At 33.6% G+C, this 17,250-nt stretch overlaps 2 protein-coding genes across 2 annotated transcripts; both read left to right on the top strand.

Moving 5' to 3' along the window:
- Nucleotides 1-820: 820 nt before the first annotated feature.
- On the top strand, nucleotides 821-1,690 carry LOC133309680 (ethylene-responsive transcription factor ERF037-like). Its single transcript, XM_061510472.1, has one exon. The coding sequence runs from the start codon at nucleotides 821-823 to the stop codon at nucleotides 1,688-1,690; it is 870 nt and encodes a 289-aa protein (XP_061366456.1).
- An 8,902-nt stretch (nucleotides 1,691-10,592) lies between these two features.
- Nucleotides 10,593-13,326, top strand: LOC133309679 (uncharacterized). Its single transcript, XM_061510471.1, has 4 exons — nucleotides 10,593-10,658; nucleotides 11,379-12,024; nucleotides 12,227-12,639; nucleotides 13,246-13,326. Exons 1-4 carry the CDS (start codon nucleotides 10,593-10,595, stop codon nucleotides 13,324-13,326), a joined length of 1,206 nt encoding a protein of 401 aa, XP_061366455.1.
- Nucleotides 13,327-17,250: the final 3,924 nt, after the last annotated feature.

The following is a 17,250-nucleotide window of genomic DNA, read 5'->3' as shown; positions in this document are numbered from 1 at the left end:
AAATGCCACATCTATTCCGATAAACTTGTACATGTGTCACTTGTTGGCATTGTGGTGTCTCAGTCCATTGGATCTCGTTTTGGCTTTTTTACTACACACTGATGACTGATTCCAATTCCTGGACTGTGAAACACCTAGGAATTGTTTCTCCCCACGTACGAGGGCTTCATTGCTATGTCATTTTGAGTAGTTTTCAAAAACCCTGCACGTACTTATCTTCAACCGTTTCTTCCAAACGTCACCGAAACCCACCCAAACACTAGTAAATGAGTATTATACAAATCCAACCTAGCTCAAAAGAAAAAATTTAAAAAAAAACCTTATAGATAAGCATCCATTATCCAAACAACCGCTTTCTCTTCCCCACAGCTTTAAATTTTCTTTTACCGTTTCCTCCACATCTTATATTTTTTTATTCTCACATTCATGGCCTCATTAAATTCACAAATTAAAGAAAAATAAAAGGAAAGGGGAACTCAAGTGAGAATTTTTCTCTTAGGTTGTTGATATACAAACAAAAGAAGCAGGCCAAGTGTGTATAAGAGAAATCAACATTGAGGCACATAGTTGACACGATCACCCTTGTTCATCATGCCAAGTAGCAGCTAAACCTCACTAATGGCCACGTTTCAGATACTTGTATGTATAGTATAGTATTCACTCTTCACATTTTTCTTGCTTTTTCCAATATAAATAGCACCCCTCACCCCCTCTTTATTTCCTCACTAACCCCAAAGAGCTCTTATCTCTGCTTTGGTAACTCCTATAATTATAACAATTTGTCCCTAGTACCCCACATTTCAACAACACACACAGAACAATGCAGAGATCAGGCATGGGAACTGAGGAGAGAAGACAGATGAGGAGGTCAGCACAGGCCAGCTCTAGAAAGGGTTGCATGAGGGGCAAAGGAGGCCCTGAGAATGCTTCTTGCACCTACAAAGGTGTGAGGCAGAGAACATGGGGAAAATGGGTTGCTGAAATCCGTGAACCAAACCGTGGTGCACGCCTCTGGCTTGGAACATTTGAGACCTCTCATGCAGCTGCTTTGGCTTATGATGCTGCTGCACGTAAGCTTTATGGTTCTGATGCTAAGCTCAACCTGCCAGAACTCTCAGCACCTGTGAATGTGAATGTGAATTCTCAGGGTTCATCTTCTTCTTCTGTTGTTTCAACCACCCAGATTCCCCATGTGAATCCTCAATGTGTTCCACCTCCTCCTGGTGAAACCCAGATTTCCTATGTGAATTCTCAAAGTGTTCCACCTTCCTCTGGTGAAACCCTGATGATTCCTCAGATGATGCAGCAGTCTCAAGTGGTGCAGCCTCAGATTCAGCCTGACTTTGATTTTGATTTCTCTGGTATCACCCTTTCTGATCTCAATAACAACATGAACCCTATGGTTTCTCATCATATTGAACCAATGTATGCAAACGACTTTAACATGTCCCTTCCATTTGAGACCAACACTATGCCAGCAGGAAGTGATTTTCAGGCTATGGACAACTTTTGGGGGACTATGAATGAGACCGAGACCATGCCCGTGTTTGATGAATCCATTTGGACAGAAGCTGCCATGTCTCTCGATGATATTCCTATGATTGCAGATGCCGAGATTTACTCGGCTGCAAACATGGCAGATGCAGGAGCTGGTGCTTGGGACTCTCTTCAAACTCCATGGTGCATGTAATCACTGTCAAGAAAATATCTCTATAGAAATTAAGTATAATGAATAATTCACACCATGGTGGACAGTATATATATATATATATATATAGTCTGTGTAAATACTTGCACAGGTAAGGGCGTAAGAGCTAGAATCGTCGTAGTCCTTTCGTATCAATAATAATAATTATCATATGTAAATATTATATAATAGTGTTAAGGTGTGTTGGTGGGGGAATAGTGCAAGTGGCTTTATCACTTGTTAATATTATATGTAAATATTATGGTAATGGAGGAATAAGGATCGTGATTTGATTAGATATAAATCAGTCACGTCTGCATGTTATGTTATGTAATAGTTTTATGGATATGATGCTTTGTTTGCAACAGTGATTTACGTATTTTTCACGTGTTTATTAAAAGTTAAAGTACTTTTTTATTATTATTATTATTTAAAAGATTATTAAGAAGCATGATTTCATAAAAAAAAAAAAAAAAAAAGAAAGAAATGAATGTAAATGGTTTCCCCGTTTCAGACTCATACAAATCATAACTTATTTGTGTGGACACATGACTATGAGGCAAAATTTCAAACTTTAATTTTTCTTCTTCAGTTTAGGATATATACAGTAAAACCCCCTAGATATTGCACAGATATTGCACAGAAATTGCACAGAAGCTGTACATATATTTTTGGCTCAAGAAATTTTCACCCATAATTTTTTCACCTTTTTAATAAAAAGTGGAAATGTAGCATGTATATGGCAGAGAAGTAGCAAATATGTATCTGGATAGTGATGGTTCAGATGCCAAGTTAAATGTGTCTGAGCTCTCTGTGTCTGTGATATCTCAATGTCCAACACCCAAATTGCCCAGATGCAGCAGCCTCATAATTTGTACATTGCAAGAATCTAAGTAACAACATGAACCAAGTAGTCTCATTCTCAGCAAATTGAACCAATCTATACCAACAACTTTAGCATCCCTTCCATTATTTAAGCCTGTGGAAAGTGACTCAAAAAGCTCCCATCCTTGGAAACCAACTCTAAGCTCCCTTCCATTGGAAACCAAACACTAAGCCAGTGGAAAGTGACTTATGAACAACAAGGAGAAGTTCAAGTTCTGTACCGAGTAATCTCTATCCTAAATAATTTCACGAGTTTATACGTATAGATAGACTGTGCAGATACTGTCCATATATCAATGGAGTGTGCATTGCATTATAAATACTTACAGAGTTAACACCAGCTTTTCAAAGTACAAAAAGGACATACCGTCTTCCTACATGTAAATATTACGTAAATTTTTTAACGAATTGTGATGCGGAATACTGCTCGTGGCTTGATTAGTTATGAATCACTCACGTGTGCATGCTAGGTTATATGTTTTTGTCGTTATATGACTATTAGTTGCCCTAGGAATCGAGGCAAGATTTTAAAATTTTGTTTTTCTTCTTCGGTAAATTAGATGGGCTAAGATAATTAGAAATTCTTATTGATAGAATATGAACAATATATAAAGCATGCATGTATATACATATATATATATATATATAGTTGTGTTGTAGATAGGTAGCACATATATAATGAGAAAACCTTCTAAATAGATATTTCTAAAAATATCTAGATACTTAGTGACTTTAAAAATATGTTTTAAGATATATATTTACATTATTTTTTTTTTTAAATATCTAGATATTTATATAAACTAAAAATATGTTTGAACTTTTCAGGCCTGTTGATTAGAACTCCTCATACAAGCATCTAGAAGTCTCTAGAGTCATAACATTTTTCAAGCAACAAGTCCATAACAAAAATATAATCTATATTATAAAAAAGTCATAACATAAATTCAAAGGGAAATTATATTCAAATTTTAAGGGTAGACATTTAAAATAAACAAATCTTTTTGAAATTGTAAAGATTTAGCAAGTACTTTCACACTCTCAAAATTATGTACATCTTTCACGCTTACAATGAATGATGAAAAAATACTTCTAGAAGAAAAATAATACATCACATCTAATTGCTGAATTTCATTTTATTATAGAGTTTTTTTACAGAAAAAAAAAAATATATAAGAATGAAAAAATTATATAACATAATGAAACATTAAGGGAGTGTTTATTTTAAGTTTAGATGCATATCTGTAAGTTACTACATGGGTTATTATGCTGAGACCAAAACTGATGACACACCTGCAAGTGCTGCGGTTCTTGATGGACGAGAAGCAAGTGAGATGTTGGATGCTGTTGCAATTGCTTTCGCCCAGGATAAAGACAAAATCTATTAAGGAAGTTAATGTACATATACTAGAAACTTGAGGTAATCAATTACTAAGAAAATTCAAGAAAGAAACAACAAATGAAAAAGTCAATTAAGCTGCATAAAACCTGCAAAGAAAAAAGGAGAAAAGGCAAATATTGCAGAATAAACATGAATATAAAGAAAGAAGAAAAAGAGACAGTTAAGGCTCACTTAGTCTGCAAAAGACACTTCTCCACCCCCCAACGCCAACACACTTTAATTTGCTGCATAGAGACACACAGAAACAAGAGGAAGATTAGTAAGGAGTTTGAAAATGGAGAGGAAATTAAAGTCTTTGGCACTCTGCATGTAAGTAAAAGGTTTTCATTAAAACATGATTTGTTATGAATGAGGTTGTCACAAAGTAAAATGCACATTGTATTTTTATGTTGATGCCCTCTTGGTGAAGTTCCACCAAGGCATTTGGTCCTCTTTCAAGCATCACATTGAACATAAATTAGTAATTACCAAAAAATTCACACACCTCCACCCAAATGAAGCCCAATAACTAATTAACCAAAAACCACAGAAACTTGGAACCCTTGATTCAAGCCTCCAAGACAACACGCAACAGTTGTCCCACGCTGTTCCACCTAACCAGATCCCACCGCGTCTCAGCCACAGCCACCGTAATCCACCAGGTTCGGCGAGCATTCAGCCCTTCACCGCCGCAACACCGTCGGGTTGTGTTTCAGAAGGGGGAGGGTTTGGGCTTGTGGGGGAATCTGTTTGGTCTAGTTGGGATTGAACCGGTTAGTTGTGTTGTGACTAAGGTTACTAATTTTCTATCAGGCCAAGTTTTTTTTTTTTTTTTTTCATTTATTGTTTTTGACATGTTTATTTGTTAATTGCATTGTCAAATTTTTTTATATATTTTTAAATGAATTCTTAAAATATAAAAAATCTAGATTTACAATAATATTTTTAACTCCTGTAGATATTAATTTAAATAGAATTGTTTGCGATTTTATGGCTTTTACCGGTGTTGTTAAAATCGAGATCTTTAGTAAAATCGGAAAATGATTAAAAAATCGTAAAACGTAAAATTGTAATGTGAAAAAATCGTACAAAATCGTAAAATTGTTTGGAATATTAGTAAAATCGTTTTGATGAAAAAAATCGTAAAAATGTAAAATAGTAGTGATAAATCGAGATTTTAACAACAATGATTTTTACCTAATTAAGGTGATTTTAATTGTGATAGTTTGGTGATGCAAATTTTCGTTTTAAATTGATAATTGTCTTTTTTAATTACATATTTTGAATTAAGTTAAAAAAATAAAATGTTAAAAATTAATTTTATTTTGATTAAAAAAATAAGTTGAACTATGACAAGTTATTAATATCATACAATTTGATTTAATTCATTTTTATTGTAGATATGAAAATTTCAACCATTGTGGCTTCTACTCCTAATTAGTTATTGATTTTTACATCAATTTAAAAAAATTTGTAAAAAATAATTGATTTCTAATTAAAAAATATTAATTATGTAGCAAAAAATATATATTAATTAAGCTGTAACCGATAATATAAAATTTTCAGGTGATTCAATACTAAATATAAAAGAGTTTTTTCTTTATGAATAAATACCATTTTTGGTTATCAGCAAATTTCATGATGCCCGTTTTAGTCCCTAGCAAATAAAAAGGCTAATTGTGGTCCCTAAAAAATTTAAAATGAACCCATTTAGGTGAAATCGTGGTCCCTCACAAATTCAACGTATTAGTCCCTAAAAGGACTAAAATGGGTCCATTTTGACTTTCTTAGGGACCACGATCGGTCTTTTTATTTGTTAGGGACTAAAGCGGGTATCGTGAAATTTGCTAGGACCAAAAAGGATATTTACTTTTTCTTTATTAATCTTGTACTAAAAATTCAAAATCATAAAATAAGAAAAACAATACAATAAATAATAAAAGATAATGATAATTTTCTTTTAAAAGTTAATCTAATTTATAGGAAAAGTATTATTAAGCGGATTCTTAATTCTATGACAGCTTCTTAATTAAAGTCACTAGATCCGCAACAGTTAATGATTTAATTTTTTTTTTTATACTGAACTTAATTATATCTTAGATATTTTCACAAACTTTAACTCTAAGTTGGTTATAGGATTAATCACGAGTCGGGCTTTGTCTAGTTAAAATAAACATGTCTCAAATAAATTTTTAAATATCAAAATCATTTTTTAAAAAACTCTTTTCAAAATTAAAATTTAAATCTTTGATCATATACCACACGTCCTTATCAACGGACAAATCTTCTACTTTCAGTTTTCATAACACGAACCCCTTTCCTTCAAACTTTTCAACTTCGATTCGTGATTGGCCAGTCGACATCCTTTTCAGATCAATTTTGCAGTTTTCTTTACGCCAAAAAAATCCTAAATCGCGAAATCCCAATCTGCCATAGGAAACCTTGGTCGCAAAACCAAAGCTCTTGATACCAAATGATGGAAATCGACAATTACACAAATCGAAAAACAAGAGAGAAAGGGAAGAGAGATTTGACATAATGATTTACATCGGTTCACCCGATGTACAACGTCGCTTGTTACAAGTCACTCGGTATATAAGGGAATATAAATAGGATTTAGAAAACCCTAACAGCAACTATTGATAAGTGTCAAAGACACTATATTTTTAATATCAAATTTAGTTTAAATAATGATTAATATGATTAAGAATATAGTGTTAATTAATAAATTCAAAAGATATCAAGATTCTAACAAATAGATAAGATTATGATCCCTTTTAATATTGTTTCAGGTTTAAAGTAATTAATTACAAATATTAAGGTATAAAGGCAGTTGCAAAGGATAAAGATCAAGAAAAATAAAGAATTAATCAGAATTAATTCTTGTTCAACGAACCTGATTCAAATTAAAAGCCCAAATTTATTTCTTTAGAAGGGACGCAATTAGGGCTTTTGAGAGATTCAGAAGAGGAGGCAGGGGAGCGCATTCAGAAGGCAGAGGAGTGGAGGAACGATCAAAGCTTCAATGTGGAGACCGAGTTTTATATTTCTTTTATGAATTATTGTTTCTTTTCATCTCTTTGTTTAGTTTTCTTGATTATGTTAGGCTAGTTTTCTTTAAGTAGTTAGGGCGCGATGGAACCAATGGGTTCTTGAACGTTGTTTGCCTTTCTTATTATTTACATTCTTGATTTGAAGTTATGCAATCAAACTGTTATTTATGCTTAGTTTTATTTATTACTTGATCACTCGTAGATAAACATATGAGTCGTACATGACAATAGGGATGTTAGTGTATGATTCTGATTGGTTGATTATATTGCTGGAATTTGTATGATCTAGGGATAGACTTATGAATTCTATAACTGTAAGCTCTTGCGTTAAGGCTTACTTTGTGAAAAAGTACTAAGGGAATAGGCTTTTGAGCGGAGTAAAGGATTAGATTACCAAGGGATTGTGATATAATCGAATATAGAAAGAATTGTTAATAACTGGATCTTGAATGAAATTATAAAAATAGGTAAATTAGTTAGGAAAACATTGGAAAAGTTGAGTCCTAGCTACGTCTTTTATAAGAACTTAAAACCAATTTTCTAGCATTATTATTTCTGAATTTAATTTCTTAAATATTGAAAACAAAAAATAAGTTTAAAAATTATGTTTTAAAATATTCTCAAACCAACCTTTCATTGTTGATCCAACTTTAATTAAATAGGTAAATTAGTGATTGGTCATCAGTCCTCGTGGGATCCACAACTTATTTTTATCACTTTATTACTTGTACGACTGGTGCATTTGTCGAAGTAGCAATAAGTTTTTAGCGCCGTTGCTGGGGACTGATTTAATCAACATTAATCATATCTGTAAAATTATAGATTGGATCATTTGCTTTTATTTTATTAGTTTAGTTTTTGGTTTTTTTTATTCTATTTTATTTTATTTTGTTTTTTATTTTTATTTTCATTTTATTTTTGTTTCTTTTATTTTTGTTTTGCTTATTTTCTTTTATCTTATTTTATTGTCATTTTATTTCTTTGTTAGTTTAATATTTTTATCGTTATTTATTTAGTTTTGTTATTTTATTTTCTTAGTTTAATTTGTTTACTTTAAATTTTAAATTTTCTTTTAGTCAGTGGTTTCCGTTAGTTGGGTCTACTGAGCCTTAGATTTCTGGTTTATGCATCTGCGAGGCACTGTTAACCCCAGTGACCTACAATATGAACCAGACTTTGGACGATTAGAAAATAACCAATAGGAAGCGTTTGACTGCGAAGAAGATACAAGACACATCGAGGTCCAGTTCTACTGAAGAACCAGTCATGGCAGAGGATAACCAAAATCCACCAGAAGAACTAAAGAACCACTTCCTAAGTCCTAATTTCTTGCATCCGACTACGAGTATTAGAAGGCCTCAAATTCTAGCCAATAATTTCGAAATAAAAGCCTCCTTCCTAAATTTAATCCAAAGTAATCTATTTGAAGGAGACCCGATTGAAGACCCAAATCGCCATATCAATAAATTCCTACAGTTGTGTAATCTCATTAAGGCTAATAGGGTACCGTCAGAAGCAATTTGACTGGTGTTTTTTCCCTTTTCTTTAAAAGGGAGATCACTTAATTGGTTGGAATTGCAACCTGCTGATAGCATCTCCACGTGGGAAGAATTAGTTTAAAAATTCCAAAAGAAGTTTTTCCCACTCTCCCGATTCTATGATTTGAAAGAACAAATTGACAACTTCAAGCAACTCGAAGGAGAATCCCTGTGTGTGGGGTGAGGGCGATTTAAAGAGCTAATCAAGATATGTTCGCAGTACGTTTTATCGAATGGCGAGAAGGTGCGAATCTTTTACAAAGGGATTACGACAACCTATAGAGTACTCCTTAATGCTGTAGCTGGAGGTAGTATATGAGAGATTACTCCAACCAGAGCCGTCAAGCTAATTGAGAAAATGGCCTCCGAAGACAACGAGGTCACGATAGCGTTAAGGCGTGATGCAGTTGGAAGGTTATGACGTTGTGCTGACCAAACAAGAGAAGATGGATCAGAGGTTAGAGGAAATCACAAAACTTCTCACTCGGTCTCAGATTTCTTTAGTGTTAATGCCCAGTGTAACACCCCGTATATATCTGGTAATGTTATCATAATATCGTATTAAGCTGCGCTTAATTAAACTTGCGGAATTACTTTTTCTTTTCAATTATGATGCCATTAACATTACCAACTTGCTTAATAATCAATTAATAAAGCATCGCCTGTATGTAATTGCAATAAAACAGCTAACTGAAATACCTCATAACATAGATAATATAAGTGTGGCTCTAGTCACAGAACTACAACAATGTAGACCGGACCATCTAACAGTTTATACAACTTCAAATCAAAAGCACTAACATAAAGTGTCATGGACAATCCCCATGCTCACTCAAATAAGGCAACATGCCCAACATCAGTCTCAACAACAACATAATGATAAAAGGCATAAAACATAATCAGCATCAATATCCAGTCATGCTAACAAATAAGCAGAAACAACATAATCAGCTAAGCTCCGGCCTCCTGCCGCCTGAGACATCAGTACCCATACTACCTAATCCTGAAATAAGCATTCGCCAAACGTGGGGTAAGATCTCTAATCTAGAAATCTCAGTAAGTCAGTGAGTCCTCAAGGATCTTCCACCCCAAGCTCACTTACATGTGCAATATAAGTTCAAAAGCAGTTTATCATTTATCATTTCTAAAACAATGCAATGCAGCAGATAATCATGCCATGTGTGTCAATACTAATCTACTTGCCAGAGACAGTGCAGGTATACGTCTATCACCTACTCACCAAGCCATAAGCCCCTAATCACTTGATTCTGACTTAGTTCATTAATTACAGAAGTTCAACTTCATCAAACTAGGGTCCACAAACCCCTAATAGCCTACTGAACACACAGCACAACTACTGTTCCACGAAATCCCAGAATATCCGGATATTCCTCGGGACCATATTCGGATATGCAATATCCGGATATTCCTCGGGACCATATCCGGATATCTCACTGGACATATCCGGATTGCAATATCCGGATATCCAGAATCCCATATCCGGATATACAATATCCGGATATTCCACGGGCAGATATCCGGATATTTCACGACAGAATGTAGAAAATGCATTTCGTGAAGATATCCTTCCAAGGTTGGGTTTTTAAGATTTAAAGCACCTAAACATGTATTTCTAGGTGTGTTCAACATTACCCAACAACAAGTTATCATCTTTAAACCTTAACATGCATCAAGCTTTCATTTTCAAGCATTAAACTCATGATCAAAGGTTGGTACACATACCCCAGCTCAAAACAGAAGAAGAGGTTGCTCTTTGGAGCTCACAATCAGCCCCTCAAGACTGACTCAACAAGGTGCACGAAAATAGCACCATAAAGGTTGGTTCCTTAGAGCAAAGTTCCCCACTTGGACCTCCAAAAACCAAAGTCAAGCTTCTCACAATCAAGCCAACCAAGTCAGCCCCAAAACCCCTCACCAACAGTGGCTGAACACTCCCACAAGCCCACTCTCCACACTCACAAGTCACCACCCAAGTGTATACAAGAAGAAAGGGTGAAGAAAACCAATAAAGGTCACAACTTGACTCAAGAATGAGGGAGAAGGCCAAAGGAATAGAAACTGATCAGCCTCCACCAACAACTCACGCTCAAAGTCTGGTATCTAGGGCAATGTGCCCTTAATAAGGGTATTTATAGCCCAAACGCACTTAAACACACAATATTAATTTTAATTACTACGCTTAGCATTTTAATCCCAAACTTTGGATTATGAAACTACATAATTTTCTAAGATTTATCAAATTTTTCTTATATTTTTCTGAGCACCTTTTCCGGTACGCGCTTCTCCAAGCTAGTACCAGTTTCTAGCACCAGTTCTCATTATCTGGACTTGAAACTCGTTTTACAAGTCCTACATATTATTCTAGTAATTATCATACACTTACTTTAATTTTCCGGGATACTTTTTCCGTACGAATTTATACCGACTAGCAGAACCGGTATCTGCACTTTTCTTCCGAAAAGCGACTTTCAGCGTTATTACTCACTTACTATAATTATTAAAGCCTCATAATAATTATTAGGGTCAATTATGGAATCATTTCCTAATTTTGCATAATTTATTAATTAAATACCTTAATTAACGGTGCGAGTTCTTACACCCAGTTTCATGTGGTATGCAACACTTGTGGTGGACCTCATAGTGCCGATAATTGTGAGGCTATGGTTACTATAAACCTAGCTCAGGTGAATTCCCTTTGGTACGACCAACGTAGGGAGAACAATCTTTACAACAACACTTATAATCCTAGCTGGAGGAACCATCCTGCTCTTTCATATAATCAAGAAGCACCATGACAAGCTAATCTGGGAATTCAGCCAATACAACTTACTCCTCAACCTGCTGCGTGGGAAATAGCTATAGAGAAATTGGCTCTGACAACAACAGCATCTCTCAAAAATCAAGAAGCATCTATTAAGAATCTGGAAATTCAGATTGGTCAGCTTGCCAAGCAGATGGCTGAGAGGCCTCCAGGTACCTTTCCTAGTGATACTATCATTAATCCTAAAGAACAATGTAATGCCATCACTACAAGGAGTGTGATAGTAATTCAACCTATGGAAAAGCCTATAGCTGTACCAAGCAGTAAAAACGATTCAGAAAAAGAAAAGCCTGCTGAAGAAAAAGCTAATGACCCTGTTGATAATGAGGTCATAATTTTTGGAGGACCATTAAATGATACTCCACGTAAAAAATTAATAAAGAAACCTCCTTTAGAAGAAAGAATGAAATTGCTGGGGGATAACCTGTATGTTAAGGCTCTATATCCTCAAAGGCTAAAACAGTCAGCACAAAAGCGACAATATTCTAAATTCTTAGAAATGTTTAATAAGCTGCAGATAAACATTCCGTTCATTGAAGCATTAGAAACTATGCCCAGTTATGCGAAGTTCATGAAGAGCTTGCTTTCAAGGAAGCACAAACTCAAAGAAGAAATGGAGACAGTAACTTTGATCGCGAAATGTAGTGCAATTATCCAAAAAAATGGTACCGCCGAAGCTCAAGGATCTTGGTAGTTTCAGCATACCTTGCACTATAAGAAGTGTTCATTTGGGTAGAGCATTTTGTGACCTTGGGGCTAGCATCAATTTGATGCCACTTTCCTTTGCCAAGTCCCTAGGAATTACTAAATTAAAGCCTACACTACTCTCTTTGCAACTTGCAGATAGATCTACCAAGAAACCAGAAGGGGTGGTTGAAGACGTACTTGTGAAGGTTAATGATTACATCTTCCCTGCAGACTTTGTGGTATTAGATATGAAAGAAGATTCTGAAGTACCTCTCCTTTTGGGAAGACCTTTCTTAGCTTCAGCCAGAGTTCTGATTGATGTCGAGCAAGGAGAGTTAGTATCTAGGGTAAATGGTGAGCAATTTATTGTCAATGTGTTTGAAGCCATGAAATACCTGGAAGAAAAAGGTGACTGCTTTCAAATCGACGTGATCGATGAAGTTGTAGCAGCTGTTGCAGATGAGATTAACTCTGCACCTACAATAGAGGAATCATATGCAAGGTTTTTGCAATCTCCTAATCCATTAAATGAGGCTCTATTGGAAGAAGTAGTTAAAGCCATTGATGTTGTCTCTGACGATTATGAGTTTGAGTCTTTGGATACCGATCAAGACAACAAATTTATGCAAAATAAAATAAATGCTACTCAGTCCCCTCAGTTTTCAAAGTTAGAATTAACAGAAACTCCACCACCTACAGCTCAACCAGATAAAATTTTCTTTATTGAGGAAAAGAAGGCTGAAGAGGAAGAAAAGAAAAATGAGAGCTGCAAACCGAAGGTGAAGAGGGCAAAACCTAAGAAAAAGGGAAATCATATCAAGACTAAATTTAGAGTTCTTGAGGTCAAACCTTATCGCCTATATGCACGAGAGTATTATTACGACAAAGCACAATTTATGAGAAAAGGGATGGCCTCGTCTTTGAACTCTGGCTACAAACCACCATGACTAAAGAAGTTGTAACGTCAAGCTAATGACGTTAAACAAGCCCTTTTTAGGAGGCAACCCAACAGATTTATGCTTTTATTTTATTTTGCTGCATTTAGTTTTTGTTTTCATTCTTCTTTTTTTATTTTAGTTTTAACTTTTGATCTCTATGGGGATGTATATTTGATGATTTTCTATGCTACTACTTGTTTTTGTTATTGCTATGTGCTCTTTGTTTATGATGTGTAGTTCATTGCTGAGGACAACAAAATTCTAAATCTGGGAATGGGGAGCATCATCATATACAGTAGCAATCAGATTTCCCTATGAGGATGAGTAGAGCTGAACTTTTTTCAAAAAAAACAGGGAAAATTCTTTTTCTTATTTCCTCTTATTTTTAATTTTTATTTATTTCTTCTCTTTGTCTGAATTAGTAAATCATGTTAATTAAGAATTAGTCAGTAAGGTTAATTTATTATGAGATGACTTAAAAATATTTTATATTTTAAAGAATAAGCATTGATTGAGTTAGTCTACGAGTCAGTAAGAATAATGAAATTACAGTATGAGTGATTGAGAAAGAGCATAATTTACTGAATTGCACACTTATAGCCATGAGATTTGAGCCTAAACAGAAATTTCTTTTCAGTGTGCATTTCATTGTTGAAAATACTACCAGAACTTGCTTTGTTTCTCCTTAAAATGGTTGTTTACATGCATGTTTGAAATGATTAAGACATTTTATTATTTTAGTTACTTATCCAAAAAGCTAACCATTATGATATCTTTTGTTTAGCCCTTTGAACCTAAGCATTTTCTTGTCTTAATACCTGTTGTTTTAATTAGCCACTCCACATACACATCTGCCTTAAATAGGATTGAATTGTAGAAATTTCATGGTAAGGTGTAAACATGTGTACTTTATCATGTAATTCAAAGTAGTGAAAAAAGAGGTTAGGTGAATGGAGCAAAAGCAAAGGTTGAAAAAGCAAATGGTGAAAAATAAAAATATTTATTTTTTCTATGCAAATAAAAGTGTTGAAAAAAATGAAAATGAAAAAGAAAAGTATTGGATGTTGAAAAAGAAAAATACAGAAAAAATAAAAGTGCTGAAAAAGGAAAAAGAGAAAAGAGGGGGAAAAATGATTATTTGTTTGAGTGTTTACACTTTACCATGATCTTTTCGTGTACCGGTGTTTTAACTAGTTCCCTCTTATTTATCCTTCCTTTAGCCAGGCTCCAATACAACCCTAATAAAGACCTCTTGATCTTTTGTGCATGTAAATTAACTGTGGAAAGTGAGAATATTATCTAGCTTATGAGAGTATTGATACAGTGAAAGATTGAGTGAAACACTTATCCTTAGACAGATGAGTAATGAGTGACTTGATATTTCTAGTGAGGGGTGTGTTAACATTTAGTTTTTGTGCTTGATTGGTAGAACTCATGTTTTATTTTTATGACTTGCTTGCTTTCAAGACTGCTTAGTTAAATTATTGTTCTTAAACTCTGTTATTTTATACCTAAGTCTGATCATTTTTAGATTGATATATTGTCTGAGTCTTACATTGAGCATGTTTTTTACACTATTACATTATTCCATGTTTTAAATTTAATTCATTGCTGAGGACAGCAATGAGAAAATCTGGGAATGATTTGATAAGTGTCAAAGACACTATATTTTTAATAACAAATTTAGTTTAAATAATGATTAATATGATTAAGAATATAGTGTTAATTAATAAATTCAAAAGATATCAAGATTCTAACAAATAGATAAGATTATGATCCTTTTTAATATTGTTTCAGGTTTAAAGTAATTAATTACAAATATTAAGGTACAAAGGCAGTTGCAAAGGATAAAGATCAAGAAAAATAAAGAATTAATCAGAATTAATTCTTGTTCAGCGAACCTGATCCAAATTAAAAGCCCAATTTTATTTCTTTAAAAGGGACGCAATTAGGGATTTTGAGAGATTCGGAAGAAGAGGCAGAGGAGCACATTCAGAAGGCAGAGGAGTGGAGGAACGGTCAAAACTTCACCGTGGAAACCGGATTTTATATTTCTTTTATGAATTATTGTTTCTTTTCATCTCTTTCTTTAGTTTTCTTGAATATGTTAGGCTAGTTTTCTTTAAGTAGTTAGGGCGAGATGGAACCAATGGGTTCTTGAACGTTGTTTGCCTTTCTTATTATTTACATTCTTGATTTGAAGTTATGCAATCAATCTGTTATTTATGCTTAGTTTTATTTATGACTTGATCACTCGTAGATAAACATATGAGTCGTACATGACAATATGGATGCTGGTGTATGATTCTGATTTGTTGATTGCTGGAATTTGTATGATCTAGGGATAGACTTATGAATTCTATAACTCTATGTTCTTGCGTTAATGCTTACTTTGTGAAAAAGTACTAAGGGATTATGCCTTTAAGCGGAGTAAAGGATTGGATTACCAAGGGATTGAGATTTAATCGAATATAGAAAGAACTGTTAATAAACGGAGCTTGAATGAAGTTATAAGAATAGGTAAATTAGTTAGGAAAACATTGGGGAAGTTGAGTCCTAGCTACGTCTTTTATAAAAACTTAAAACCAATTTTCTAGCATAATTATTTATGAATTTAATTTCTTAAATATTGAAAACTAAAAATAAGTTTAAAAATTCTGTTTTAAAATATTCTCAAACCAACCTTTCATGATCGATCCAACTTTATTTAAATAGATAAATTAGTGATTGTTCATTAGTTCTCGTGAGATTGACAACTTATTCTTATCACTTTATTACTTGTACAATCAGTGCACTTGCCGAAGTCGCAACAACTATGCATGGGCCCAAGTCCAAACTATTAAGAAAAATAAAATTACTATAAGTCAGAGGCTTACAACAGTACCATGTCTCTGCGGGCTCGGGGGCGCTGCTCCCTGCATCACCGCTGGAGTGGCTCTCTCGGACCCCCAACCACTCACATTGGAACATAATTTCAGTTGACTTTCTGCTGACTCCACAGACAAAAATCTTCATCTGAATACGAAGTATGAATCATATCATGATGGATCTAAATTTGGTTCGTGATACATTCATGTGAAAGCAGTAGACATTGGTATTATCACCATAGCTGTTATATATGTCAACCATTTTATTATCTTCGTACGAATGTTTTTTTATGCATTATAGTTCGAGAAATTATTTATAAAGATTTTTACTTTAGAAATTACATTTAAATTTTTATTTCTGCATTTCCCTTGATACAGGTAAAGAAGTGTACCAAAGACTATATATACTCTAAAATTTAAAATTATTTTAGAAATTCTAAAGTGTAGTTCAGGTCTAAATTAAATTTAGAGAATATTTAATTTAATTAAATAACAGCTAGTTCCACAACTACGGGTTTTTTCTTTTAATAAAGAAATTATTGTCATCTTTAATGAAACCAAAAGGGGAAGATGAGTACATTCGAAAGAAAAAAAAAAGGTAAAAGATGAAACCAAAAGCCCAACCCATTCCCAAATACATTGAGAGCCTATGATGTACTCACATAAGCATTAAGCAGCCTACCAGCCAAAGAAGCATCATCCCGCCATAGTAGTTAGAGAATTTTTCATAGTTTAAATTTTGCAATTTTAATATTAGTTAAGAACTTAAGACTCTCGTGAATAGGACTATAGGAGTAATATCAAGGAGAAAGATATATAAGATTTATAATAATAATCTTTCTATCTTCTCGGTTTTCTTCGCAATTTTCCTTATTTTTTATTTTCTCTCTTTTATTCCGGAATCCTGACTTACTTTCTCTTTCATTTATAATATTTTTGTTAATATATATATACCCATCCACTTGTGTGTGTGAGACTAATTTCAAAAATTGAAGAATTTAATCCAATTTTTTACTTGTGTGTGTGAGAAAGAGACTAATTTAAAAAATTGAAGAATTTAATCCAATATTTTACATTTTATGCAAATCTCTCTCTTTATATATATATAGGTTTAATATTTCTTATGTTATAGGAGATAAAATTATCTCTTACACACATATAAAAGTGGATGAGGTTCATGTTTTCTTTTTTTTCTCTCTTCTCCTCACATGGCCCCAAATGGGCCCCACACTTTTATGTGTATGTATGAGATAATTTTATCTTCTACCCACTATATGTATATGTATATATATATATATATATATATATGGGATAAATATTTCTACAACCACTTTAGATAAAGTTATCTACAGTTACCTCAAAAACTACGTCGTTT

This window comes from Gastrolobium bilobum, unplaced genomic scaffold, assembly GCF_033153095.1.
Source record: "Gastrolobium bilobum isolate Gb01-03AN ecotype WA unplaced genomic scaffold, APGP_CSIRO_Gbil_v1 utg25016, whole genome shotgun sequence".
NCBI lineage: Eukaryota > Viridiplantae > Streptophyta > Magnoliopsida > Fabales > Fabaceae > Gastrolobium > Gastrolobium bilobum.
Note: the sequence above shows the minus strand (reverse complement) of the source record. Positions and strands in the feature narration are given on the sequence as shown.